This window comes from Ranitomeya imitator, chromosome 5, assembly GCF_032444005.1.
Source record: "Ranitomeya imitator isolate aRanImi1 chromosome 5, aRanImi1.pri, whole genome shotgun sequence".
In the NCBI taxonomy this organism is placed as follows: Eukaryota; Metazoa; Chordata; class Amphibia; order Anura; family Dendrobatidae; genus Ranitomeya; species Ranitomeya imitator.
Window position 1 is genome coordinate 181497066 of NC_091286.1, and position 27759 is coordinate 181524824.

At 42.3% G+C, this 27759-nt stretch overlaps 1 protein-coding gene across 17 annotated transcripts in view; it reads left to right on the plus strand.

Annotated features, from left to right (window-relative positions):
• ZDHHC14 (zinc finger DHHC-type palmitoyltransferase 14) overlaps positions 1-27759 on the plus strand; it is a 650690-nt gene that overhangs the window by 510990 nt on the left and 111941 nt on the right. For 7 of the 17 annotated variants that reach the window (XM_069769377.1, XM_069769380.1, XM_069769381.1 and 4 more), the window contains one exon: positions 3698-3846. The exons of 9 other annotated variants lie outside the window; for them this stretch is intronic. In XM_069769377.1, coding sequence (XP_069625478.1) covers positions 3698-3846 — 149 coding nt within the window. The remainder of the gene's footprint in view (positions 1-3697; positions 3847-27759) is intronic. One more of the 17 variants, XM_069769379.1, reaches the window with a different exon arrangement.

A 27759-nucleotide genomic window follows, 5' to 3' on the forward strand; every position in this document is an offset into this window, starting at 1 on the left:
ACTCTGATTTGTTTCCCCTGGATGCATACTGCTACCCACAGCTTTCTGGATGTATGCTTCTGATCCTTGGCTCCCCTGGAAGGTTTCCCTTGGATGTTTGCTGCTACCCGCAGCTATCTGGATTTACAGTGCATTTGTGATCACCTTGCAACCTAGGACTGGTATTATACGCACCTACTGCCAGGCGGCCACTACCTGTCTGGGAATTGGCACAGCTATGTCTGGAGGAGTGCACTGTATACCTCCCTACACGGACAGGCTTAGTGCGACTAACATGGGCAAGGTTTTGATTGATGTCCCTAAGTCTGTTCATAAACGCGTTGCTTACTCAAGGGGCCGTCTTCTGGAGCTGCGCAGGCTAATGCCTTCTCCTGCGGTGGGTAGACCACGTGTCCCGTGTGAGGTAAGGTGACCCTACAGAGGCTGCAGAGTGGGCAAAAAACTTAAGGCAAGGCGAAGACGGTTTAAACCTGTAGTTCCATCCATCATCATGGGGGAATGTTCAATCACTGGGTAATAAGTCGGATGAACTGCTGGCATTAATACGGACCCAGAGGGAATACAAAGAATGCAGTTTGATATGTTTTACTGAAACATGGTTACGTGGCGAGATCCCGGACTCAAGTGTTTCAGTACCAGGATTTCACATGGTCCGGGCGGATAGAGACACTATGAAGAGCGGCAAAAAAAAGGGTGGTGGAATTATACTCTACATAAACAATGGTTGGTGCAATCAGGGGCATGTGACTGTAAGGGAGCGCCATTGTTGTCCGAACATTGAATTGCTAGCTGTTGGCCTCAGACCTTACTATATTCCTAGAGAATTCTCGCTTGTTATTGCAATAGTGTTGTACATACCACCAACTGCAAACTGTGAGGCTGCAGGTGAAGTGCTGTCAGGAGTCATTGCCCGGCTCCAGATGAAACACCCCAACTCGCTTACTGTAATCTCTGGGGATTTTAACCGGGCTAAATTGTCTACTGCTTTACCTAAATTCTATCAATTTGTTAAATGTACAACACGTGACAAAATTACGTTGGACTTACTCTATGCGAATGTCAAGAATGCTTATTCATCCTCTACCCAGCGCCCTTGGGGAAGTCTGATCACAATCTTGTACTATTGTCACCAGTCTACCAACCTGTTGTTAGTACACAGCCTGCTAAGATTAAATCAGTTAGAATGTGGAATCCAACGAATGAACAGGCTTTACAGGATTGCTTTCATCTTACAGACTGGGATGTGCTGCTTGGAACAATGGACGAGTATACAAATGTTAATGAAGTGGTTGGTAGAGTGACTGACTATATTAACTTCTGCACTGATATGTTGGTGCCGACTAAAAAGACTAGGTGTTTTGCAAACAACAAGCCATGGATAACAAAGGAATTGAAGCATTTGCTCAACAGGAAAAAAAAGGCATTTAAACTGGGTGACAAAGAGGAAATTAAAATGATACAGCATGAATTGAAGCATAAAATAAAGGAGGCCCAGGAAGCCTTCAGAATTAAACTTGAAAAGAAACTGTCCCACAATAATACCAGAGAGGTTTGGGCAGGAATGAAATTACTGACTTGGGCTTAAGCTGAGGCCTGAAAATGATCCAGGAACAATGGACAAGGCTAATGAGATGAATGAGTATTTCAATAGATTTAGCAGTACATGTGTAATGCAAACTGATAGTGGATGGGAACTGGGTGCAAATTCTGCAACATCGATATTGGAGTATGAGCAGACCTATTTTAGAGTATCCGAAAATGATGTGAGGAGGCAGTTTAAGTCACTTAACATTGGTAAAGCCGCAGGACCAGATGGACTCAGCTCACGTGGCTTTAAAGTTTGTGCAGACCAGCTGTGTACTGTCTTTACGCGCCTATTTAATGGAAGTCTACAAACACAGAGGGTACCAGTGCTATGGAAAACTTCCTGTCTGGTGCCGGTACCCAAGACGACTTCTCCTGCAACCCTAAATGACTATCGTCCTGTAGCCTTAACATCTCACGCTATGAAGGCCTTGGAAAGATTAGTGCTTGCTCACTTAAGACCGAGGGTCAATGCTTTTATTGATCCCCTTCAGTTTGCTTACCGACATAGATTGGGGGTGGATGATGCTATCCTTTCTCTGTTACATAGGGTACATTCATTTCTGGAGACTGACGGAACCACGGTGCGAGCGATGTTCTTCGATTTCTCGAGTGCATTTAACTCCCTGCAGCCACTTTTACTACACAAAAAGATGACTGATATGAAGGTTGAGGAGGGGATGAGAAATTGGACAACTGACTACCTATCAGATCGGCCACAGTTTGTACAGATGGGAGCAGTGGTGTCAAGCAGATTATTGAGCAGTGTAGGTGCCCCCCAGGGAACGGTGCTTGCGCCCTTTCTATTCACACTGTATACTTCAGACTTTCAGTATAAATCTGAACTTTGCCACCTTCAAAAATTTTCGGATGACTCTGTGGTTGTGGGATGCATTAGGGGAGATCAGGGGGATGAGGAATATAGAAGGGTGGTGTCAAATTTCGTGGATTGGTGCAATGGTAACTATCTGCAACTAAATGTTAAGAAAACTAAGGAGTTGGTGGCCAACTATAGCAGGATAAAGTTGGAATGCTTACCGATCACTATTGCTGGTCAGGAGGTAGAGCAGGTGGAGAGTTACAAATATTTGGGGGTCCATTTGGATAGCAAACTGGACTGGAGATGCCACTCAGAGTTTGTCTACAAGAAGGGGATGAGCAGACTGTATTTCCTAAGGAAACTGAGGTCTTTTAATGTGTGTAGCAAAATGTTAGAAATGTTCTACCAATCTGTAGTGGCAAGTGCCATCTTTTTTGCAATCACGTGCTGGGGTAGTAGTGTGCGGGCCTCTGATGCTAATAAGCTGAATAAGATTATTAAGAAGGCAAGTTCTGCTGTGGGCTGCAATCTGGACTCTTTTGGGGAGGTAGTGGAGAAAAGAACTCTGAAAAAGTGTATGACAATTATGAACAATAATGCACATCCACTATATGAGCTATTCATGAGACAGAAGAGTACCTTCAGTAACCGGCTTATACTCCTGAGGTGTAAGAAGGAAAAATATAGGAAATCGTTTGTGCAAACTGCCATGGGAATGTACAACAATAACAGTAGGGTTAAACCACCAAGGTGAATGTCTACTTATTTCTCTACATTTCAGTTCACTCGTTGTGTATGTCCTATTCTAATGTATAATGTTCTTCTGTCAACAAACTGTCATGTCAACTATGTAATTCCTTTATGATTTTTATGTTTTAAGTCGTGCTGCTGTGATACACTTTATTGATCCCGTGGGAAATTATGGTATCGTATATATATATATATATCTATATATATATATATATATATATATATATATAGATATATATACATATATATATATATACATATATATATATATATATATATATATATATATATATATATATATATATAATACGTAATATAAATATTTTTTTTAATACAGAGCTAGATAGCTTAAAGGCCGGTAATTCAAACCCGTCAGGATATGAGACATGATTTACATACAGTAAACCATTTCATATCCCTTATTTTTTTACATATTATTTACTAATAATGTTACAAGTACTAACTAATGCAGCTGCCTCTTGCTGTAAAAAAGAAATTTTCTGAATATTTTGTCACGCTAGAGTTCATATGAGTTTATGCCAGCAGGTGGCGTGGCACCGCAAGTCTGTGATGATACGCTCTCCTGCATTCCATTCATTCCCCAGTTTTTACAACCAGGAGCAACAGGTTGTAAAATTATTTAACCCCTTCAGATGGATTTACAGTGTGGGACATGGCTGCATGCCGGAGAGGTATGGAATATTGTTCCTTTTTTATTTTTTTTTCATTTACAGAACGAGGGTCTTCAGGTGGATTAACCCCTTAAGCCCCGAGGGTGGTTTGCACGTTAATGACCGGGCCAATTTTTACAATTCTGACCACTGTCCCTTTATGAGGTTATAACTCTGGAACGCTTCAACGGATCTTGGCGATTCTGACATTGTTTTCTCGTGACATATTGTACTTCATTTTAGTGGTAACATTTATTCGATATAACTTGCGTTTATTTGTGAAAAAAACGGAAATTTGGCGAAAATTTAGAAAATTTCGCAATTTTCCAACTTTAAATTTTTATGCCCTTAAATCACAGAGATATGTCACGCAAAATACTTAATATGTAACATTTCCCACATGTCTACTTTACATCAGCACAATTTTGGAGCCAAAATTTTTTTTTGTTAGGGAGTTATAAGGGTTAAAAGTTGACCAGCAATTTCTCATTTTTACAACACCATTTTTTTTAGTGACCACATCTTATTTGAAGTCATTTTGAGGGGTCTATATGATAGAAAATACCCAAGTGTGACACCATTCTAAAAACTGCACCCCTCAAGGTGCTCAAAACCAAATTCAAGAAGTTTATTAACCCTTCAGGGGTTTCACAGGAATTTTTGGAATGTTTAAATAAAAATGAATATTTAACTTTTTTTCACACAAAATTTATTTCAGCTCCAATTTGTTTTATTTTACCAAGGGTAACAGCATAAAATGGATGCCAAACGTTGTTGTACAATCTGTACTGAGTACGCTGATACCCCATATGTGGGGGTAAACCACTGTTTGGGCGCATGGCAGAGCTCGGAAGGAAAGGAGCGCCATTTGACTTTTCAATGCAAAATTGACAGGAATTGAGATGGGACGCCATGTTTCGTTTGGAGAGCCCCTCATGTGCCTAAACATTGAAACCCCCACAAGTGACACCATTTTGGAAAGTAGACACCCTAAGGAACTTATCTAGATGTGTGGTGACCACTTTGACCCACCAATTGCTTCACAGAAGTTTATAATGCAGAGCCGTAAAAATAAAAAATCATATTTTTTCACAAAAATGATCTTTTCGCCCCCAATTTTTTATTTTCCCAAGGGTAAGAGAAGAAATTAGACCACAAAAGTTGTTGTGCAATTTGTCCTGAGTGCGACGATACCCCATATGTGGGGGAAAACCACTTTTTGGGCGCATAGCAGAGCTCGGAAGGGAAGGAGCGCCATTTGACTTTTCAATGCAAAATTGACTGGAATTAAGATGGGACGCCATGTTGGTTTGGAGAGCCCCTGATGTGCCTAAACATTAAAACCCCCCACAAGTGACACTATTTTGGAAACTAGACCCCCTAAGGAACTTATCTAGATGTGTTTTGAGAGCTTTGAACCCCCAAGTGTTTCACTACAGTTTATAACGCAGAGCCGTGAAAATAAAAATTCTTTTTTTTTTCACAAAAATGATTTTTTAGCCCCCAGCTTTGTATTTTTACAAGGGTAACAGAATAAATTGGACCCCAAAAGTTGTTGTCCAATTTGTCCTGAGTACGCTGATACCCCATATGTGGGGGCAACCACTGTTTGGGCGCATGGCAGAGCTCGGAAGGGAAGGAGCGCCATTTGGAATGCAGACTTAGATGGATTGTTCTGCAGGCGTCACGTTGCATTTGCAGAGCCCCTGATGTACCCAAACAGTACAAACCCCCCACAAGTGACCTCATATTGGAAACTAGACCTCCCACAGAACTTATCTAGATGTGTTGTGAAAACTTTGAACCCCCAAGTGTTTCACTACAGTTTACAACGCAGAGCCGTGAAAATAAAAAATCCTTTTTTTTCCCACAAAAATGATTTTTAGCCCCCCAAATTTTTATTTTCCCAAGGATAACAAGAGAACTTGGACCCAAAAAGTTGTTGTCCAATTTGTCTCGAGTACGATGATACCCCATATGTTGGGGTAAACCTCTGTTTGGGCACATGGGAGAGCTCGGAAGTGAAGGAGCACTGTTTTACTTTTTCAATGCAGAATTGGCTGGAATTGAGATCGGACGCCATGTCGCGTTTGGAGAGCCCCTGATGTGCCTAAACAGTGGAAACCCCCCAATTATAAATGAAACCCTAATCCAAACGCACCCCTAACCCTAATTCCAACTGTAACCCTAACCACACCCCTAACCCTGACACACCCCTAATTCTAATCCCAACCCTAATCCCAACCGTAAATGTAATCCAAACCCTAGCCCTAACCCTAGCCCTAACCCTAATGGGAAAATGGAAATAAATACATTTTTTTTTAATTTTATTATTTTTCCCTAAGGCTAGGTTCACATTGCGTTAGGGAAATCCGTTTAGCGCTAGCGGATTGCGCTAACGCAATGTCTTTTTAGGTGTCGTGTTTAGTGGTCGCGTTAACGTCCCCGCTCTGGAAGATCGGGGATCGGACCTCGGGCGCGCCGCGGACGCTGCAAGCAGCGTCCGAGGCGCGCCACAAAAGAACGACACCTTGCTAGCGCGAGCCGAAAATGGCACGCTCTAGCGATGCGCTACACCCGAAATTCACATTGCTGTCAATGGGTGTGCTAACGGACCCGTTGCACGGCGTTAATTGTGACATTTTCGCCGTGCAACGCTGTCCGTTAGCGTTAACCCATTAACGCAATGTGAACCTAGCCTAACTAAGGGGGTGATGAAGGGGGGTTTGATTTACTTTTATAGCGTTTTTTATATCGGATTTTTATGATTGGCAGCCGTCACACACTAAAAGACGCTTTTTATAGCAAAAAAGTTTTTGCGTCTCCACATTTTGAGACCTATAATTTTTCCATATTTTGGTCCACAGAGTCATGTGAGGTCTTGTTTTTTGCGGGACGAGTTGACGTTTTTATCAGTAACATTTTCGGACACGTGACAGTTTCTGATCGCTTTTTATTCCGATTTTTTGTGAGGCAGAATGACCAAAAACCAGCTATTCATGAATTTCTTTTTGGGGAGGCGTTTATACCGTTCCGCGTTTGGTAAAATTGATGAAGCAGTTTTATTCTTCGGGTCAGTACGATTACAGCGATACCTCATTTATATCATTTTTTTTATGTTTTGGCGCTTTTATACGATAAAAGCTATTTTATAGAAAAAATAATTATTTTGGCATCGCTTTATTCTGAGGACTATAACTTTTTTATTTTTTTGGTTATGATATATGGCGGCTCGTTTTTTGCGGGACAAGATGACGTTTTCAGAGGTACCATGGTTATTTATATCCGTCTTTTTGATCGCGTGTTATTCCACTTTTTGTTCAGCGTTATGATAATAAAGCGTTGTTTTTTGGCTCGTTTTTTTTTTTTTTCTTACGGTGTTCACTGAAGGGGTTAACTAGTGGGCCAGTTTTATAGGTCGGGTCGTTACGGACGCGGCGATACTAAATATGTGTACTTTTATTGTTTTTTTTTTTTTATTATTTATTTAGATAAAGAAATGTATTTATGGGAATAATATATATATTTTTTTCTTCTTTATTTAGGAATTTTTTTTTAAAATTTTTTTTTACACGTGTGGAAATTTTTTTTTTTACTTTTTCACTTTGTCCCAGGGGGGGACATCACAGATCACCGATCTGACAGTGTGCACAGCACTCTGTTAGATCTGTGATCTGACATACAGCCGGGCAGAATTAGAGCTGCAGCTGCAGCCTGATCCTGACCCGGAAGTGCTCCCTGCAGGACCCGGATGCAGCCCCGCGGCCATTTTGGATCCGGGGACTGCAGGGAGAAGACGCTCGGTACACGGTGAGTACATCACCGTGTACCGATCGTCTCAGGGAAGCCCGCAGGGAGCCCCCTCCCTGCGCGATGCTTCCCTGCACCGCCGGCACACCGCGATCATCTTTGATCGCGGTGTGCTGGGGGTTAATGTGCCGGGAGCGGTCCGTGACCGCTCCTGGCACATAGTGCCGGATGTCAGCTGCGATAGGCAGCTGACACTCGGCCGCGCTCCCCCCGTGAGCGCGGCCGATCGCATATGACGTACTATCCCGTCACTGGGAATTAAGTCCCAGGTCACCTTGACGGGATAGTACGTCATATGGGATTAAGGGGTTAAGCGTATAATAAAGATTTTACAACCCCATGTGTGTATTTATTTCATTAAAATACTTTATTCATCATGTGTCTGTTTTTTTAACCCTTTATTACTATTGGATTAATAATGGATAGGTGTCTTATTGACATCTCTCCATTATTAACCAGGCTTAATATCACCTTATATTAGCAAGATGACATTAATGACATTAACCCTTCATTACCCCATATCCCACCGCTACTCGGCAGTGGGAAGAGAGAGGCTAAGTGCCAGAATAGCCACATCTTACAGATGTGTCTTTTCTGGGGTGGCTGCGGGCAGATGTTTTTAGCCAGGGGGGGCAATAACCATGGTCCCTCTCTAGGCTATTAATATCTGCCCTCAGTCACTGGCTTTCCCACTCTGGCGGATAAAATTGCACGGGAGCCCACGCCAGTTTTTTCCATGATTAAACCCTTTATTTTAACACCTAGAGCCCCCAAATTTTGCACACACACACTTCTAACATCATTAGTGAGGAATATGTAAAAAAATAAGTGATATGAAATGGTTTACTGTATTTAAACCATGTCTCATATCCTGTCGGGTTAGATAAGGAGATAGCAAAAGCCGGCAATTGAATTACTGGCCTTTAAGCTATCTAGCTCTGTATTAAAAATATAAATAAATATATATATATATATATGTACATGTATATGTGTGTGTGTGTGTGTGTATTTATATATATACATATATATATATATCTATATGTGTGTGTATATATATATGTGTGTATGTATATATGTGTGTATATATATATACAGTGGGGCAAAAAAGTATTTAGTCAGTCAGCAATAGTGCAAGTTCCACCACTTAAAAAGATGAGAGGCGTCTGTAATTTACATCATAGGTAGACCTCAACTATGGGAGACAAACTGAGAAAAAAAAATCCGGAAAATCACATTGTCTGTTTTTTTATCATTTTTTTTGCATATTATGGTGGAAAATAAATATTTGGTCAGAAACAAACAATCAAGGTTTCTGGCTCTCACAGACCTGTAACTTCTTCTTTAAGAGTCTCCTCTTTCCTCCACTCATTACCTGTAGTAATGGCACCTGTTTAAACTTGTTATCAGTATAAAAAGACACCCGTGCACACCCTCAAACAGTCTGACTCCAAACTCCACTGTGGTGAAGACCAAAGAGCTGTCAAAGGACACCAGAAACAAAATTGTAGCCCTGCACCAGGCTGGGAAGACTGAATCTGCAATAGCCAACCAGTTTGGCGTGAAGAAATCAACAGTGGGAGCAATAATTAGAAAATGGAAGACATACAAGACCACTGATAATCTCCCTCGATCTGGGGCTCCACGCAAAATCCCACCCCGTGGGGTCAGAATGATCACAAGAACGGTGAGCAAAAATCCCAGAACCATGCGGGGGGACCTAGTGAATGAACTGCAGAGAGCTGGGACCAATGTAACAAGGCCTACCATAAGTAACACACTACGCCACCATGGACTCAGATCCTGCAGTGCCAGACGTGTCCCACTGCTTAAGCCAGTACATGTCCGGGCCCGTCTGAAGTTTGCTAGAGAGCATTTGGATGATCCAGAGGAGTTTTGGGAGAATATCCTATGGTCTGATGAAACCAAACTGGAACTGTTTGGTAGAAACACAACTTGTCGTGTTTGGAGGAAAAAGAATACTGAGTTGCATCCATCAAACACCATACCTACTGTAAAGCATGGTGGTGGAAACATCATGCTTTGGGGCTGTTTCTCTGCAAAGGGGCCAGGACGACTGATCCGGGTACATGAAAGAATGAATGGGGCCATGTATCGTGAGATTTTGAGTGCAAACCTCCTTCCATCAGCAAGGGCATTGAAGATGAAACGTGGCTGGGTCTTTCAACATGACAATGATCCAAAGCACACCGCCAGGGCAACGAAGGAGTGGCTTCGTAAGAAGCATTTCAAGGTACTGGAGTGGCCTAGCCAGTCTCCAGATCTCAACCCTATAGAAAACCTTTGGAGGGAGTTGAAAGTCCGTGTTGCCAAGCGAAAAGCCAAGAACATCACTGCTTTAGAGGAGATCTGCATGGAGGAATGGGCCAACATACCAACAACAGTGTGTGGCAACCTTGTGAAGACTTACAGAAAACGTTTGACCTCTGTCATTGCCAACAAAGGATATATTACAAAGTATTGAGATGAAATTTTGTTTCTGACCAAATACTTATTTTCCACCATAATATGCAAATAAAATGTTAAAAAAACAGACAATGTGATTTTCCGGATTTTTTTTTCTCAGTTTGTCTCCCATAGTTGAGGTCTACCTATGATGTAAATTACAGACGCCTCTCATCTTTTTAAGTGGTGGAACTTGCACTATTGCTGACTGACTAAATACTTTTTTGCCCCACTGTATATATGTGTATGTATGTATATATATATATATATATATATATATATATATATAGTATATGTAGACATTTATTTGATCTGTTCTATTCTAACCTGTTGGTGTGATTTTACTGTAAACCGCACTGAATTGATGGCTTTTCTATAGAACACTGGTGCATATTTCTCACAACTCACACTGATGTTCCGTGTGTAATCCGTATTTTTCTCGCCCCCCATAGACTTTCATTGGTGGATGTTTTGCGCAATACGCTGACAAACGCAGCATGCTGCGATTTTCTACTCCTGTAAAATACGGCTGTGAAATATACGGCAGATAAGAGCTGCTCCATAGAGAATCATTGGTCCGTGTGCAATGCGTAGTTTTTGCGTTTCTCATACGTCCGTAAAACTCTCGTGTAACCCCGGCCTTAAACAAATCAGAGGCTTCCGAAATGCAACATGGCATCCACCAATTTTGCCAGCAAATTTTGCGTTCAAAAGTCAAATGGTGCTTCATCTTCTCTTCCAAGCTTCACCATGTGCACAGTTGTTTTCTCCCTCATATGGAGGATCAGCATGTTCAGGAGAAATTATACAACAGATTTTGGGGTCCATATTTTTCTGTTACCTTTATCAAAATAAAAGGAGAATTAGATCTGAAGTAAATTTTTGTGAAAACAAGGTGTGTTTCCACATTCCAAAAATTTCTGTGAAGCATCTGAAGAGTTTTTAAACTTCTTGAATGTCTTTTTTAGTACCTTGAGGGGGTGCAGTTTTTTTAATGGTGTCACTTTTGGGTATCTTCTTTTGTATAGAAACCTCAGGCTATGTGCACACGTCCGGATTTGCAGCGGTAATTGTGCCGCGGGTAAAACGCATTTGGAATTGGCATGCGTTTTCCCACTAAACACTAGCGTTTTCCAAGCGATCTGTAGCATTTCTTAGTAAACTGGTTGACAGGTTGGTCACACTTGTCAAACATATGAAGAATCAATAGTAAAAAGATCTAATGTTAAAAATATATATAAAAAAAAAATTGTGATATTCTCACCTTCCGGCGTCCCTCGCAGCATTCCTGTTTCTCGCGATGCTCTTGTTCCCAATGATGCCTAGTGGCAATGACCTCAGATGACGTAGCGGTCTCGCAAGACCGCTACATCATCACCACAGGTCATTGCCGCAAAGCATTGCGAGGAGCGGGAATGCTGCGAGGGACGCCAGAGGGTGAGAATATCACGATTTATTATTTTAATTCTTTTTTTTTTCTTTTTAATTAACAATTATATGGTTCCCAGGGCCTGGAGGAGAGTCTCCTCTCCTCCACCCTGGGTACCAACCGCACATGATCCACTTACTTCCCGCATGGTGGGCATAGCCCCATGTGGAAAGTAAGCTGATCAGTGCATTCCTATGTGTGCGGAATCCCCAGGATTCTGCACAAGGAATGAACATGCTGCGTTTTTTTCCGGAATGTGATTCCGCCGCGGAAAAAAATGCAACATGTGCACAAAAATTGCGGATTTATGCGTTTTTTTGGCAGTTTTATAATGCTTTTATAGCGAAAAATCCTGAACATGTGCACATAGCCTTAAAGTGACTTAAATGTGATGTGGTCCCTTAAAAAAAAAATGGTTTTGTAAATTTTCTAGGAAAAATGAAAAATCGCGGGTCGTCTTTTAACCTTTAGGCTATGTGCACACGTTGCAGATTAGGCTTAGGAATTTCTGGTGCGGATTCTGCCTCTCTTGGCAGAAAACGCACCTGCGGATTTGTCGCGTTTTTTGTGCGGTTCCGCAGCGTTTTTTGTGCGTTTTTGCTGCGGTTTTCTTGCAGATTTCCTGCGTTTTTTACCCCTGCTGTTTTCTATAATGGAATGGGTACAAAAACGCTGCAGATTCACAAAAAAGAAGTGACATGTTACTTCTTTTAAACCGCAGCGTTTCCGCAGCGGATTTTCCGCAAAGTGTGCACAGCATTTTTTTTCTCATTGATTTTACATTGTACTGTAAATCAATTGTGGATCTGCAGCGTTTCTGCACTGCAAAAAACGCTACGGATCCGCAGAGAATCTTCAACGTGTGCACATACCCTTATAACTTCCTAACAAAAAATGGTTCCAAAATTTTGCTGATGTCAAGTAGGCATGTGGGATATGTTATTTATTAACCATTTTGTGTAACAGTTCTCTGATTTAGGGGCATGAAAATTCAAAGTTGAAAAAGTGCCAGATTTTTAAATTTTTCGCCAAATTTTCTTTTTTTCACAAATGCAAGTAATAGCGAAGAAATGATACCACTATCGTGAAGTATAATATATCAAGAAACAAAATCTCAGAATCACCGGGATTCATTGAAGCATTCCACAGTTATTACCTCATAAAGTGACAGTGGTCAGAATTGTAAAAATTGGCCTGGTCGTTAACGTGCAAACCACCTTCTGGGTGTCACAGGGTCACTGGTGCCATACGTGAGTGGAGAGATGTGTCGCAAAGTTTCCTATCCTGTGTGATGTGAAAGCCATACATTTTTCTCCAGCATGATACAGGTGCTAATCACAAAATTAGAATATCATCAAAGAGAAACACATATATTTTATATAGAGTCGTTACAAACCGAGTGATGTATTTTAAGTGTTTATTTCTGTTATTGTTGATTATGGCTTACAGCCAATGAAAACTCTGTAGTCATAATCTTAGTAAATTAGAATAAGTAACAATAAACACATGCAAAGGCTTCCTAAGGCCGGGTTCACATTAGCGTATGTGTGCGCAGCGTATACCTGCTTACCGATCCGTATGCGTCTTGCATACATATATTTAACATTGCGTACCCATGCGTTGTTTCGCTTTGTACGGCGAACGCAACATGTTGCATTTTTTGAGGTATCAATTTAGCGTAGACATATGCATGCGGATGAGTGCATCAAAACAATGCATTACTGTCTATGGGAACACATTGGTACGCTATGACATGCGTACGCATGTAAAATATTAATATTACAATAATAAAAAATATATAATACGTAACATATGCAGAGTCTAACTAGCAAGAAGACTGCTTGGTGTGTGACAGAGTTATTCTGTGACTGTGCTAGATACATCTGTTCTCTGTTTATCAGAACTACTAGATGGTGGCCAGATTCTAATGCATCGGGTATTCTAGAATATGTATGTAGTTTATTTATGAAGATTTAAGAATAATGCAATGAATACACAGGATTTGGCTGACCAGGCGCGACCAATCAGCGAAGCTTGGTTCAAATCCTGTGCCTATTTGCAACCAGACTGTGCCTGTCGCTGATTGGTCGTACCCTGCGATATAACACAGCCCACATAGCATATAGCACAGCCACGTAGCATATAGCACAGCCCACGTAGCATATAGCACAGCCCACGTAGCATTTAACACAGCCCATGTAGCTTATAGCTACAGCCCACGTAGTATATAACACAGCCATGTAGCATATAACACAGCCACATAGTATATAACACAGCCACGTAGTATATAACACAGCCACGTAGTATAGTGCACAACCCACGAAGCATATAGCACAGCCACTTTGCATATAGCATAGCCACGTAGTATTTTGCACAGCCCACGTAGCATATAACACAGCCCATGTAGCATATAACACAGCCCACATAGTATATAGCACAGCCACATAGCATATAACACAGCCCACGTAGTATGTAGCACAGCCATGTAGTATATAACAGCCCACATAGCATATAACAGCCCACGTAGTATATAGCACAGCCCACGTAGTATATAACACAGCCACGTAGTATATTGCACATCCACGTAGTATATAGCACAGCCCACATAGTATATAGCACAGCACACAGCCCATGTAGTATATAACACAGCCACGTAGTATATAGCAGTGTGGGCACCGTATCCCTGTTAAAAATAAAAATAAAAAAGTTTAATTCTCCCCCTTCAGCGGTCCCCTGATTCATCCCAGGCCTTTAGCAATGCTCCCGCCAGGTCCGTTCCCAGTGATGCTTTGTGGCAATAACCTGTGATGATGTAGCGGTCTTGCGAGACCGCTACGTGAGCTGGGGTCATTACCGCAAACCATTACTGGGACCGGAGCATCGCGAGGAGCAAGAAAAGCTGCCCGGGATGACGGAAGGTGAGAATACCACTATTTTTTTTTAACCCCTTCACCCCGAAGCCTGTTTTCAAATTCCTGACTAGGCCATTTTTTTCACTGTCACTTTGAGGTCATAACTCTGAAACGCTTTAACGGATCCTGGTGATTCTGAGATTGTCTTCTCGTGACATATTGTACTTTATGATAGTGGTAAGATTTCTTCGATTTGACTTGCATTTATTTGTGAAAAAAATGGAAATTTGGCGAAAATTTTGTAAGAGAGTCATATCATACAAAATAGTTAATAAATAACATTACCCACATGTCTGCTTTACATTAGCACAATTTTGGAAACATATTTTTTTTTTTGTTAAGAAGTTATACGGGTGAAAAATTGACCAGCGATTTCTCATTTTTACAACAAAATTTGCAAAACCATTTTTTTAGGGACCACCTCGCACTTGAACTTTTAAACTTTTTTTCACAAAATTTTTACTTCAGATCCAGTTTGTTTTATTTTAACAAGGGTAACAGGAGTAATTGGACCACAAAAGTCGTTGTACAATCTGTCCTGAGTAAGCCAATTCCCCATATGTGGGGGGGGAACCACTGTTTGGGCGTACGGCAGAGCTCGGAAGGGGAGGAGCGCCATTTGGAATGCAGACATAGATGGATTGGTCTGCAGGCATCACGTTGCATTTGCATAGCCCCTGATGTACCTAAACAGTAGAAACCCCCCACAAGTGACCCTATATTGGAAACTAGACCCCCCAAGGAACTTATCTAGATGTTTTGTGAGAACTTTGAACTCCCAAATGTGTTTCACTACAGTTTATAACACCGAGCCCTGAAAATAACATGAACTCGAGCCTGGGAACTTTTCAGAATATTTTCCCACGCTCGAATTCATATGAGGACATCCAGCAGACGGTGCATCACCGCGACTGAAGGTAACTACAGGTCATTCATTCCCCGGGGTTTTACAGGCAGGAGCACAGCTGCATTAGCAGAGCTTCTGCTTGTAAAATTAGTTAACCCCTTCAGATGGATTTACATCGTGGGACGTGACAGAACGACGGAAGGTATGGGATATTGTTGTTTTTTTTATTTTACTTTTTTTACAAAACGAGGGTCTTCAGGTGGATTACCAGTATAATAAAATATTACAAAAACCTGTGTATTTATTTCATTAAAATACTTTGTAATAATGTGTGTGTTTTTTAATCATTTCATACTATTGGATTAATAATGGATAGGTGTCATAATTGACGCCTCTCCATTATTAACCTGGCTTAATGTCACCTTACAATACCAAGGTGACATTAACCCTTCTTTACCCCATATCCCACCGCTACACGGGAATTGGGAAGAGAGTGGCCAAGTGCCAGAATAGGCGCATCTTCCAGATGTGCCTTTTCTGGGGTGGCTGGGGGCAGATGTTTTTAGCCAGGGGGGGGGGCAATAACCATGGACCCTCTCCAGGCTATTAATATCTGCCCTCAGTCACTGGCTTTACCATTCTGGCAGAGAAAATTGCGCGGGAGCCCACGCCAATTTTTTCCGTGACTTAACCCTTTAATTTAATAGCTAGAGCGCCCAAATTTTGCACATACACAATACTAACATTAGTAGTGTGTAATATGCAAAAAAAAAGGGATATGAGATGGTTTACTGTATGTAAACCATGTCTCATATCATGTCGGGTTTGAGAAGGAGATGGGAAAAGCCGGCAATTGAATTACCGGCGCATATATATATATATATATATATATATATATATATATATATATATATATATATATATATATTATATATATGTGTGTGTGTCTCACTGACAATATATACGTAGGCAGTACATAGGCATGATACATATATACATAGGCATGATACATACATCATATATTGTAGCATGGCTAAAGGGTGTGTAGTCGACGGAAGGTATGTGTCACATAGGTGGCGTCGCTGTGATGTAGCCCGGAGTGTTTTCTTTATTTCACATAACTGTTGTGAATTCTGCTTTTGGGTTCCCTCCAGTGGTTGTAGTTGGCAATGCAGTTGTCTCTGAGTCGCAGTCCTGGCCAGGTGTATCTGCTGATTGCAGTTCTGACTGGGATATTTAAGTGTGCAGGATTCATTAGTCCTTGCCAGTTGTCAATGTTTCTTGTGAAGTGTTGGATCTATTTCTGGCTTCTCCTGCTTAGCTGCCAATTCAGCAAAGATAAGTGTCTGTTCCTTTTTCTGTGGCACACATGCAGTGTGCTTATATTCTGTGCTATTCATTTGTTTTCTCTTGTCCAGCTTAGACTGTGTCATTGTTTTCCCAGTCTTGTTGGATTCTCTGGAGTTGCAGATATACACTCCACATCTTTAGTTAGATGGTGGAGTTTTTGTATTTTCTGCTGTGGATACTTTTGGAAGGATTTTAATACTGACCGCTTAGTATCCTGTCCTCTCCTTTCCTATTTTAGCTAGTGTGGCCTCTTTTGCTAAATCCTGTTTCCTGCCTGCGTGTGTCTTTTTCTCTACTACTCACAGTCATTATTTGTGGGGGGCTGCCTATTCTTTGGGGTTCTGCTCTGAGGCAAGGTAGAATTCCTATTTCCATCTATAGGGGTATTTAGTCCTCCGGCTGTGTCGAGGTGTCTAGGTTTTGTTAAGCACACCCCACGGATACTTCTAGTTGCGGTGTTAAGATCAGGGTTTGCGGTCAGTATAGTTACCACCTACTCCAGTGTAAGTTTTCATGCTGCTCCAAGGTCACCTGATCATAACAGTACAACTGGCCCATAATGAGTTAAATGCATCTCAGAAGAAGGGAAGAAAGGTCTTGAGCCATTTTTTTTTCTTCAGTCTTTGTCTGCTCCTCCCTCTTTATCTCTGGGTGGCTGAAGAGCCTTGTGCTAGCATGAATGTTCAGGAATTAGCTTCTCGTGTAGACCAGCTTGCTGCTAGGGTGCAGGGTATTTCAGATTATATTGTTCAGACTCCTGTTTTAGAACCGAAGATTCCTACTCCTGATTTGTTTTTTGGTGACAGGTCCAAATTTTTGAGTTTTAAAAACAACTGTAAACTGTTTCTTGCTTTGAGACCTCGATCCTCTGGTGATTCCATTCAGCGGGTTAAAATCATCATCTCCCTGCTGCGTGGCGACCCGCAGGATTGGGCATTTTCCCTGGAATCTGGGAATCCGGCTTTGCTTAATGTAGACTCCTTTTTTCAGGCTTTGGGATTATTATATGATGAACCTAATTCTGTGCATCAAGCTAAGAAGACCTTGTTGGCCCTGTCTCAGGGTCAAGAGGCGGCAGAATTGTATTGTCAGAAATTCAGAAAATGGTCTGTGTTGACTAAATGGAATATGATGCTTTGGCGGCAATTTTCAGAAAGGGTCTTTCTGAATCCGTTAAAGATGTTATGGTGGGGTTTCCCACGCCTTCCGGTCTGAGTGATTCTATGTCTCTGGCCATTCAGATTGACCGGCGCTTGCGGGAGCGCAGAACTGTGCGCACTGTGGCGTTATCCTCAGAACAAATTCCTGAGCCAATGCAGTGTGATAGGATTCTGTCTAGAACGGAACGACAAGGTTTCAGACGTCAGAATAGGTTGTGTTATTATTGTGGCGACGCTTCTCATGTCATTTCTGTCTGCCCTAAGCGGACAAAGAGGATCGCCAGTTCAATTACCATCAGTACTGTACAACCTAAATTTTTGTTATCTGTGTCCTTGATCTGCTCATTGTCATCATTTTCTGTCATGGACTTTGAGTTTGCCAAGCGTTGTGATTTTCCCTTGCAGCCTTTGCAGAACCCTATTCCTTTAAGGGGCATTGATACTACACCCTTGGCTAAAAATAAGCCCCAGTTTTGGACACAGGTGACCATGCGCATGGCGCCAGCCCATCAGGAAGATTGTCGATTTCTGGTGTTGCATAATTTGCATGATGCTATCGTGCTGGGTTTTCCGTGGTTGCAGGTACATAATCCTGTGTTGGATTGGAAGTCCATGTCTGTGACTAGTTGGGGTTGTCAGGGGGTTCATAATGATGTTCCTTTGATGTCAATCTCCTCTTCTTCCTCTTATGAAATTCCAAAGTTTTTGTCTGATTTTCAGGATGTATTCGATGAGCCCAAGTCCAGTTTCCTTCCACCGCACAGGGACTGCGATTGTGCTATTGACTTGATTCCAGGCTGTAAGTTTCTTAAGGGTCAACTTTTCAACCTGTCTGTGCCTGAACATACCGCCATGCGGAGCTATATTAAGGAGTCTTTGGAGAAAGGGCATATTCGACCATCTTCTTCACCGTTGGGAGCGGGGTTCTTTTTTGTTGCTAAAAAAGATGGTTCCTTGAGACCCTGTATTGATTATCGCCTCTTGAAAAAGATCACGGTCAAGTTTCAATATCCTTTACCTTTGCTTTCCGATTTGTTTGCTAGGATTAAGGGAGCTAGTTGGTTTACGAAGATTGACCTTCGGGGGGCATATAATCTTGTTCGTATTAAGCAGGGTGATGAATGGAAAACTGCGTTTAACACGCCCGAAGGCCATTTTGAATACCTTGTGATGCCATTCGGACTCTCTAATGCTCCATCTGTTTTTCAGTCCTTCATGCATGATATCTTCCGGACTTATCTTGATAAATTCTTGATTGTATATTTGGACGATATTTCGATTTTTTCCGATGATTGGGAGTCTCATGTGCAACAGGTCAGGATGGTATTTCAGATCTTTCGTGACAATGCTTTGTTTGTGAAAAGGTCTAAGTGTCTCTTTGGGGTGCAGAAGGTTTCTTTTTTGGGCTTTATTTTTTCTCCCTCGTCTATAGAGATGGATCCGGTTAAGGTTCAGGCCATTCATGATTGGATTGAGCCCACATCCGTGAAGAGCCTTCAGAAATTTTTGGGTTTTGCAAATTGTTATCGCCGTTTCATTGCTAATTTTTCCAGCGTGGTTAAACCTTTGACCGATTTGACGAAGAAAGGTGCTGATGTGGCGAATTGGTCCTCTGCGGCTGTCTCTGCCTTTCAGGAGCTTAAACGTCGATTTACTTCTGCTCCGGTGTTGCGCCAACCAGATGTTTCTCTTCCGTTTCAGGTTGAGGTTGATGCTTCTGAGATTGGGGCAGGGGCCGTTTTGTCTCAGAGGGATCCTGTTGGTTCCTTAATGAAACCGTGTGCCTTCTTTTCCCGTAAGTTTTCGCCTGCTGAACGCAATTATGATGTCGGCAATCGGGAGTTGTTGGCTATGAAGTGAGCGTTTGAGGAGTGGCGGCATTGGCTTGAGGGAGCTAAGCACCGTATTGTGGTCTTGACCGATCATAAGAATTTGATTTACCTCGAGTCTGCCAAACGGCTGAATCCTAGACAGGCTCGATGGTCCTTGTTTTTTTCCCGTTTTGATTTTGTGGTCTCGTACCTTCCGGGTTCTAAGAATATTAAGGCTGATGCCCTCTGTAGGAGTTTTTTGCCTGATTCTCCTGAGGTCTTAGAACCTGTCGGTATTCTGAAAGAAGGGGTGGGCCTTTCTGCCATTTCCCCTGATTTACCACGGGTTCTTCAGGAATTTCAGGCTGACAAACCTGACCGCTGTCCTGTGGGGAAACTGTTTGTTCCTGACAGATGGACTAGTAGAGTGATTTCTGAGGTTCTCTGTTCCGTGTTGGCTGGTCATCCTGGCATTTTTGGTACCAGAGACTTGGTTGGTAGGTCCTTTTGGTGGCCTTCTTTGTCGCGTGATGTGCGTTCTTTTGTGCAGTCCTGTGGGACTTGTGCGCGGGCCAAGCCTTGTTGTTCCCGTGCTAGTGGGTTGTTTTTGCCATTGCCAGTCCCTGAGAGGCCCTGGACGCATATTTAGATGGATTTTATTTCTGATCTTCCGGTCTCCCAGAAGATGTCTGTTATCTGGGTTGTTTGTGACCGGTTCTCTAAGATGGTTCATTTGGTGCCTTTGCCTAAATTGCCTTCCTCTTCAGATTTGGTTCCGTTGTTTTTTCAGCATGTGGTTCGTTTGCATAGTATTCCGGAGAATATTGTGTCCGACAGAGGTTCCCAGTTTGTTTCTAGGTTTTGGCGGGCCTTTTGTGCTAGGCTGGGCATTGATTTGTCTTTTTCTTCTGCATTTCATCCTCAGACAAATGGCCAGACCGAGCGAACTAATCAGACTTTGGAGACTTATTTGAGATGCTTTGTGTCTGCTGATCAGGATGATTGGGTGGCCTTCTTGCCATTGGCCGAGTTTGCCCTTAATAATCGGGCTAGTTCGGCTACTTTGGTTTCGCCTTTCTTTTGTAATTTTGGTTTTCATCCTCGTTTTTCTTCTGGGCAGGTTGAGCCTTCTGACTGTCCTGGTGTGGATTCTGTGGTTGACAGGTTGCAGCAGATTTGGGCTCATGTGGTGGACAATTTGGTGTTGTCTCAGGAGGAGGCTCAACGTTTTGCTAACCGTTGTCAGTGTGTTGGTTCCCGGCTTCGGGTTGGGAATCTGGTCTGGTTGTCTTCCCGTCATGTTCCTATGAAGGTTTCTTCCCCTAAGTTTAAGCCTCGGTTTATTGGTCCTTATAAGATTTCTGAGATTACTAATCCGGTGTCGTTTCGTTTGGCGCTTCCGGCCTCTTTTGCTATCCATAATGTCTTCCATAGATCTTTATTGCGGAAATATGTGGTGCCCGTTGTTCCCTCTGTTGATCCTGCGGCCCCTGTGTTGGTTGATGGAGAGTTGGAGTATGTGGTTGAGAAGATTTTGGATTCTCGTTTTTCGAGGCGGAGGCTTCAGTACCTTGTCAAATGGAAGGGTTATGGCCAGGAGGATAATTCGTGGGTTTTTGCCTCCGATGTCCATGCTGCTGATTTGGTCCGTGCCTTTCATCTGGCTCATCCTGATCGTCCTAGGGGCCCTGGTGAGGGTTCGGTGACCCCTCCTCAAGGAGGGGGTACTGTTGTGAATTCTGCTTTTGGGTTCCCTCCAGTGGTTGTAGGTGGGAATGCAGTTGTCTCTGAGTCGTAGTCCTGGCCAGGTGTATCTGCTGATTGCAGTTCTGACTGGGATATTTAAGTGTGCAGGGATTCATTGGTCCTTTCCAGTTGTCAATGTTTCTTGTGAAGTGTTGGATTTATTTCTGGCTTCTCCTGCTTAGCTGCCAATTCAGCAAAGATAATTGTCTGTTCCTTTTTCTGTGGGACACATGCTGTGCGCTTATATTCTGTGCTATTCATTTGTTTCCTCTTGTCCAGCTTAGACTGTGTCAGTGTTTTCCCAGTCTTGATGGATTCTCTGGAGTTGCAGATATACACTCCACATCTTTATTTAGATGGTGTAGTTTTTGTATTTTCTGCTGTGGATATTTTTGGAAGGATTTTAATACTGACCGCTTAGTGTCCTGTCCTCTCCTTTCCTATTTTAGCTAGTGTGGCCTCTTTTGCTAAATCCTGTTTCCTGCCTGCGTGTGTCTTTTCCTCTACTACTCTCAGTCATTATTTGTGGGGGGCTGCCTATTCTTTGGGGTTCTGCTCTGAGGCAAGGTAGAATTCCTATTTCCATCTATAGGGGTATTTAGTCCTCCGGCTGTGTCGAGGTGTCTAGGTTTTGTTAGGCACACCCCACGGCTACTTCTAGTTGCGGTGTTAAGATCAGGGTTTGCGGTCAGTATAGTTACCACCTACTCCAGTTAAGTTTTCATGCTGCTCCAAGGTCACCTGATCATAACACATAACCATGTATATATGTGTTTCAGGACCTGTGGTGATGTCAGACCACATGTCTAATCATGTGATGGGATACTGGGTGTGGTTAGCTCTCTATATAAGACAGGCTAATGCTTTACACAGCAGATCTGTGTGGAGGTGAAACCCTCCTGAGTGTGTTAAGGCTCCAGGATTGAGCCTGAAGGACTGGACACTTGCTTTTCTTTCCTGAGCCAAAGGTTATTTGTTTTCTGTTTTTTTCTGCCATGTGGTTTATGAAGCAATAAACCATGTGAACTTTTAAAGGAACGTGCCTTCTGAGTATCATCCGTCGCACCTGAGTGAGTGAAATCTCTACAATATGTTTTTACGATTTTTTGAGCACATGGATCCATTGTATGTCGGTTTTTCAAGCCTGCGAGAAAATCTCGCAGTACGGATGCCATACGGATTACATACGGAGGATGCCATGCGCAAAATATGCTGACACACCCTGCCTATGGAGTACTTTTGGATCACCATTTTTTAAATTTTGTAGCGTATTACCGCCGTATAATACGGACCGTATTTTTATATGCTGAGTGTGAGGCCGGCCTATATGGTTATGAGATAGGAAAAATAGAAACCAATGTAAGTCTATTGGTCAAAATAGTATATAAGCTGACCTAACTCCTGTTCAGTCAGATCTCTCAGGCTATGTGCACACGATTTGAAAAATAGTCCCAAAGACATTTTTCCTACAAAAATACCATGCATTAAGTAGCATTAATGCTAAATTGCATACTATAAAGGACAGAACGACTCAAATATACATAATAATACAGGAGAAAAAACGAGTCAGAAGTTCATATTATGCAAACGTACACAAAACTTTTATTAAATATCCATATACATAAAACTAGAACTGTTAGTGTGCCAGTGCATACAGTTCTTGGAGCAATCAATAATGTTTATAACAATATGAGGTACATGACAAAAATTCCAATTAAGTGAGTGCCGGTAGGTATCGCCTGCACAATTGGGCCAGCACAATATAGTAAACATACCAAATCAAAGTGCCATAGTAAATTTTTTAAAAATATCACAGCCGTAGCAATAAGTTTAAAGCCTATCTGTATGCTGGTAGCACAAAGGGTTAAATTTGGAAGCACATTATACATCCCTGTGAATGCCAACCACTCCCATTAGCTCCTAATAGAGCCTGCATAGCATGCCGAAAAAGCTGAGAGCAATAGAGGAGTTAAAGGATACCATATGTCCCTGTGGACTGCAACCACTCCCACCTACTCCCAGATAGTGCAGCATGTGCACATACCAGACTAGTCAAATCATGCTAGCTACTGATGCAAGAAACATGAATAAAACAATGGCACTGCAGTTAAACGTAGTATTTACCCATAGCGTGTTTGGCAGGTGTCCCGGGACTCACTCCCCAACACACGTTTCGGTGTGAGTCCACCTTCAGGGGGCGTGGCATCCCTAGCTGGCATGATTTGACTAGTCTGGTATGTGCACATGCTGCACTATCTGGGAGTAGGTGGGAGTGGTTGCAGTCCACAGGGATATATGGTATCCTTTAACTCCTCTATTGCTCTCAGCTTTTTCGGCATGCTATGCAGGCTCTATTAGGAGCTAATGGGAGTGGTTGGCATTCACAGGGATGTATAATGTGCTTCCAAATTTAACCCTGTGTGCTACCAGCATACAGATAGGCTTTAAACTTATTGCTACTGCTGTGATATTTTTAAAAAAATTTACTATGGCACTTTGATTTGGTATGTTTACTATATTGTGCTGGCCCAATTGTGCAGGCGATACCTACCGACACTCACTTAATTGGAATTTTTGTCATGTACCTCATATTGTTATAAACATTATTGATTGCTCCAAGAACTGTATGCACTGGCACACTAACAGTTCTAGTTTTATGTATATGGATATTTAATAAAAGTTTTGTGTACGTTTGTATAATATGAGCTTCTGACCCGTTTTTTCTCCTGTATTATTATGTGCACACGATGCGGATTTTGCTGTGGATCCGCAGCGTTTCCGCAGCAGATTCCCATGAGTTTACAGTACAATGTAAACTTATGGGAAAACAAAAATGCTGTGCCCATGCTGCAGAAAAAGTCGCGCGGAAACGCAGTGTTTTATTTTCCGCAGCATGTCAATTCTTTGTGCGGAATCCGCAGCAGTTTCCATCTGCTCCAATAGAAAACTGCAGATGGAAAACCGCAGCGGAATCCGCAGTAGAATCCACAATAAATCCGCATTAAAAACCACAGCGGTTTTCCAAAGCGGATTTAGCAAATCTGCTGTGGAAAAATCCGCAGTTTCCCATTCTACGTGTGCACATAGCCTCATACTTTGAGAATCTCCAACACAGACCACATCATGCCTCAAGAAGATCATATGTAAGACCAAAGAATGCTTGTTTTCTCTTCTATAATATACTATTTATTTTTGCGTGCTATGAAATAACTTTTCTTCATTTTTGCAATCACTTTTTGAAAGAACAGTAAACAAGATTTTTTTATCCACACAATTCAATATTGCTTTATCCTTACCGTGCTTTTACTTAACCCCTTAGTGACAGAGCCAATTTGGTACTTAATGACCGAGCAAATTTTACAATTCTGACCACTGTCACTTTATGAGGTTATAACTCTGGAACGCTTTAACGGATCACGCTGATTCAGAGTTTTTTTATTCGTGACATATTGTACTTTGTTAGTGGTAACATTTCTTCGATATTACTTGCAATTATTTATGAAAAAAACGGAAATATGGCGAAAATTTTTAAAATTTTGCAATTTTCAAACTTTGTATTTTTATGGCCTTAAATCAGAGAGATGTCACAAACAATAGTTAATAAATAACATTTCCCACATGTCTACTTTACATCAGCACAATTTTGAAAACAAAATTTTTTTTTGTTAGAGAGTTATAAAGGTTAAAAGTTGACCAGCAATTTCTCATTTTTACAACACCATTTTTTTTTAGGGACCACATCACATTTGAAGTCATTTTGAGGGGTCTATATGATAGAAAGTAACCAAGTGTGACACCATTCTAAAAACTGCACCCCTTGAGGTTCTCAAAACCACATTCAAGAAGTTTATTAACCCTTTACGTGGTTCACAGGAACTGAAACAATGTGGAAGAAAAAATGAACATTTAACTTTTTTGCAAACATGTTAATTCAGAACCATTTTTTTTATTTTTAGAAGTGTAAAAACAGAAATTTAACCATACATTTTGTTGTGCAATTTCTCCTGGGTACGTCAATACCCCATATGTGGGGGTAAACCACTGTTTGGGCGCACCGCAGAGCATGGAAGAGGAGTGCCGTTTTACTTTTTCAATGTAGAATTGGCTGGAATTGAGATCGGACCCCATGCCGCGTTTGGAGAGCCCCTGATGTGCCTAAACAGTGGAAACCCCCCACAAGTGACACCATTTTGGAAGCTAGACCCCTTAAGGAACTTATCTAGATGTGTGGTGAGCACTTTGAACCCCCAAGTGCTTCACAGAAATAAAGTAGAGCCGTGAAAATAAAAAATATTTTTTTCCCCTCAAAAATGATTTTTTAGCCTGCAATTATTTAATTTTTCAAGGGTAACTGGAGACATTGGACCCCAAAATCTGTTGAACTGTTTGTCCTGATTATGCTGATACCCCATATGTGGTGGGGGGGCACTGTTTGGGCACTCATCGGGGTTCGGAAGGGAAGGAGCGCCGCTTGGATTGCAGACTTTGATGGGATGGTCTGCGGGCATCATGTTGCATTTGCAGAGCTCCTGATGTACCTAAACAGTAGAAACCCCCCACAAATGACCCCATTTTGGAAACTAGACCCCCCAAAGAGCTTATCTAGATGTGTGGTGAGCACTATGAACCCCCAACTGCTTCACAGAAGTTTATAATGTAGAGCCATGAAAATAAAAAAATCATATTTTTTCCCCAAAAATGATCTTTTCAGCCCCAGATTTTTAATTTCACAAGGGTAACAGGAGAAATTAGACCCCAAAATTTATTGTGCGATTTATGCTGAGTAGGCTGATATTCCATATGTGGGGGGGGGGGGGGGGGGGCAACTGTTTGGGTGCATGGCAGAGCTTGGAAGAGAAGGAGCGCCGTTTTGGAATGCAGACTTTTATAGAATGGTCTGCGGGCGTTATGTTGCGTTTGCAGAACCCCTGATGTACCTAAACAGTAGAAACCCACCACAAGTGACCCCATTTTGGAAACTAGACCCCCCAAGGAACTTATCTAGCTGTGTGGTGCGAACTTTGAATGCCCAAGTGCTTCACAGAAGTTTAGAATGCAGAGTCGTGAAAATAAAAAATATTTTTTTCCACAAAAAATATATTTTAGCCCGCAAGTTTTTATTTTCACAAGGGTAACAGGAGAAATTGGACTCCAAAAGTTATTGTACAATTTATCCCGAGTACGCTGATGCCCCATATGTGAGGGTAAACCACTGTTTGGGTGCACGGCAGAGCTCAGAAGGGAGGGAGCACCATTTGACTTTTTGAGTGCAAATTGGCTGTTGTGTTTGGAGACCCCCGGATGTACCTAAACAGTGGAAACCCCCCAATTCTAACTCCAACCCTAGCCCCAACACACCCCTAACCCCAACCCGATCCTTAATCCCAATCACAACCCTAACGATAATCACAACCCTAACCCCAAAACAACCCTAACCATAACCCTAAATTCAAAACACCCCTAATCCTAATCTCAACCCTAACCCTAATCCCAATACACCCCTAAACTTAATCCTAACCCTAATGCCAACCCTAACCCTAACTTTAGCCCCAACCCTAACTTTAGCCCCAACCCTAACCCTAGCCTTAACCCTAAATTTAGCCCCAACCCTAGCCCTAAAGGTACCTTCACACTAAACGATATCGCTAGCGATCCGTGACGTTGCAGCGTCCTCGCTAGCGATATCGTTCAGTTTGACACGCAGCAGCGATCAGAATCCTGCTGTGATGTCGTTGGTCGGGGCTAGAAGGCCAGAACTTTCTTTGGTCGCTGGCTCTCCCGCTGACATCGCTGAATCGGCGTGTGTGACACCGATTCAGCGATGTCTTCGCTGGTAACCAGGGTAAACATCGGGTTACTAAGCGCAGGGCCGCGCTTAGTAACCCGATGTTTACCCTGGTTACCATCCTAAAAGTAAAAAAAACAAACGCTTCATACTTACCTTTGGCTGTCTGTCCCCGGCGCTGTGCTTTCCTACACTCACTGTGAGCACAGCGGCCGGAAAGCAGAGCGGTGACGTCACCGCTCTGCTTTCCGGCCGCTGTGCTCACAGCCAGTACAGAGAAGCAGAGCGCCAAGGACAGACTGCGAAAGGTAAGTATGAAGCGTTTGTTTTTTTACTTTTAGGATGGTATCCAGGGTAAACATCGGGTTACTAAGCGCGGCCCTGCGCTTAGTAACCCGATGTTTACCCTTGTTACCGGCATCGTTGGTCGCTGGAGAGCTGTCTGTGTGACAGCTCTCCAGCGACTAAACAGCGACGCTGCAGCGATCCGGATCGTTGTCTGGATCGCTGCAGCGTCGTTTAGTGTGAAGGTACCTTAAGGCACACACTTGCGTCTTGTGGCATCCGTCCTTTTGGCAAATGTGCCCGCAGGATGCGTTTTTTGCCCATAGACTTGTATTG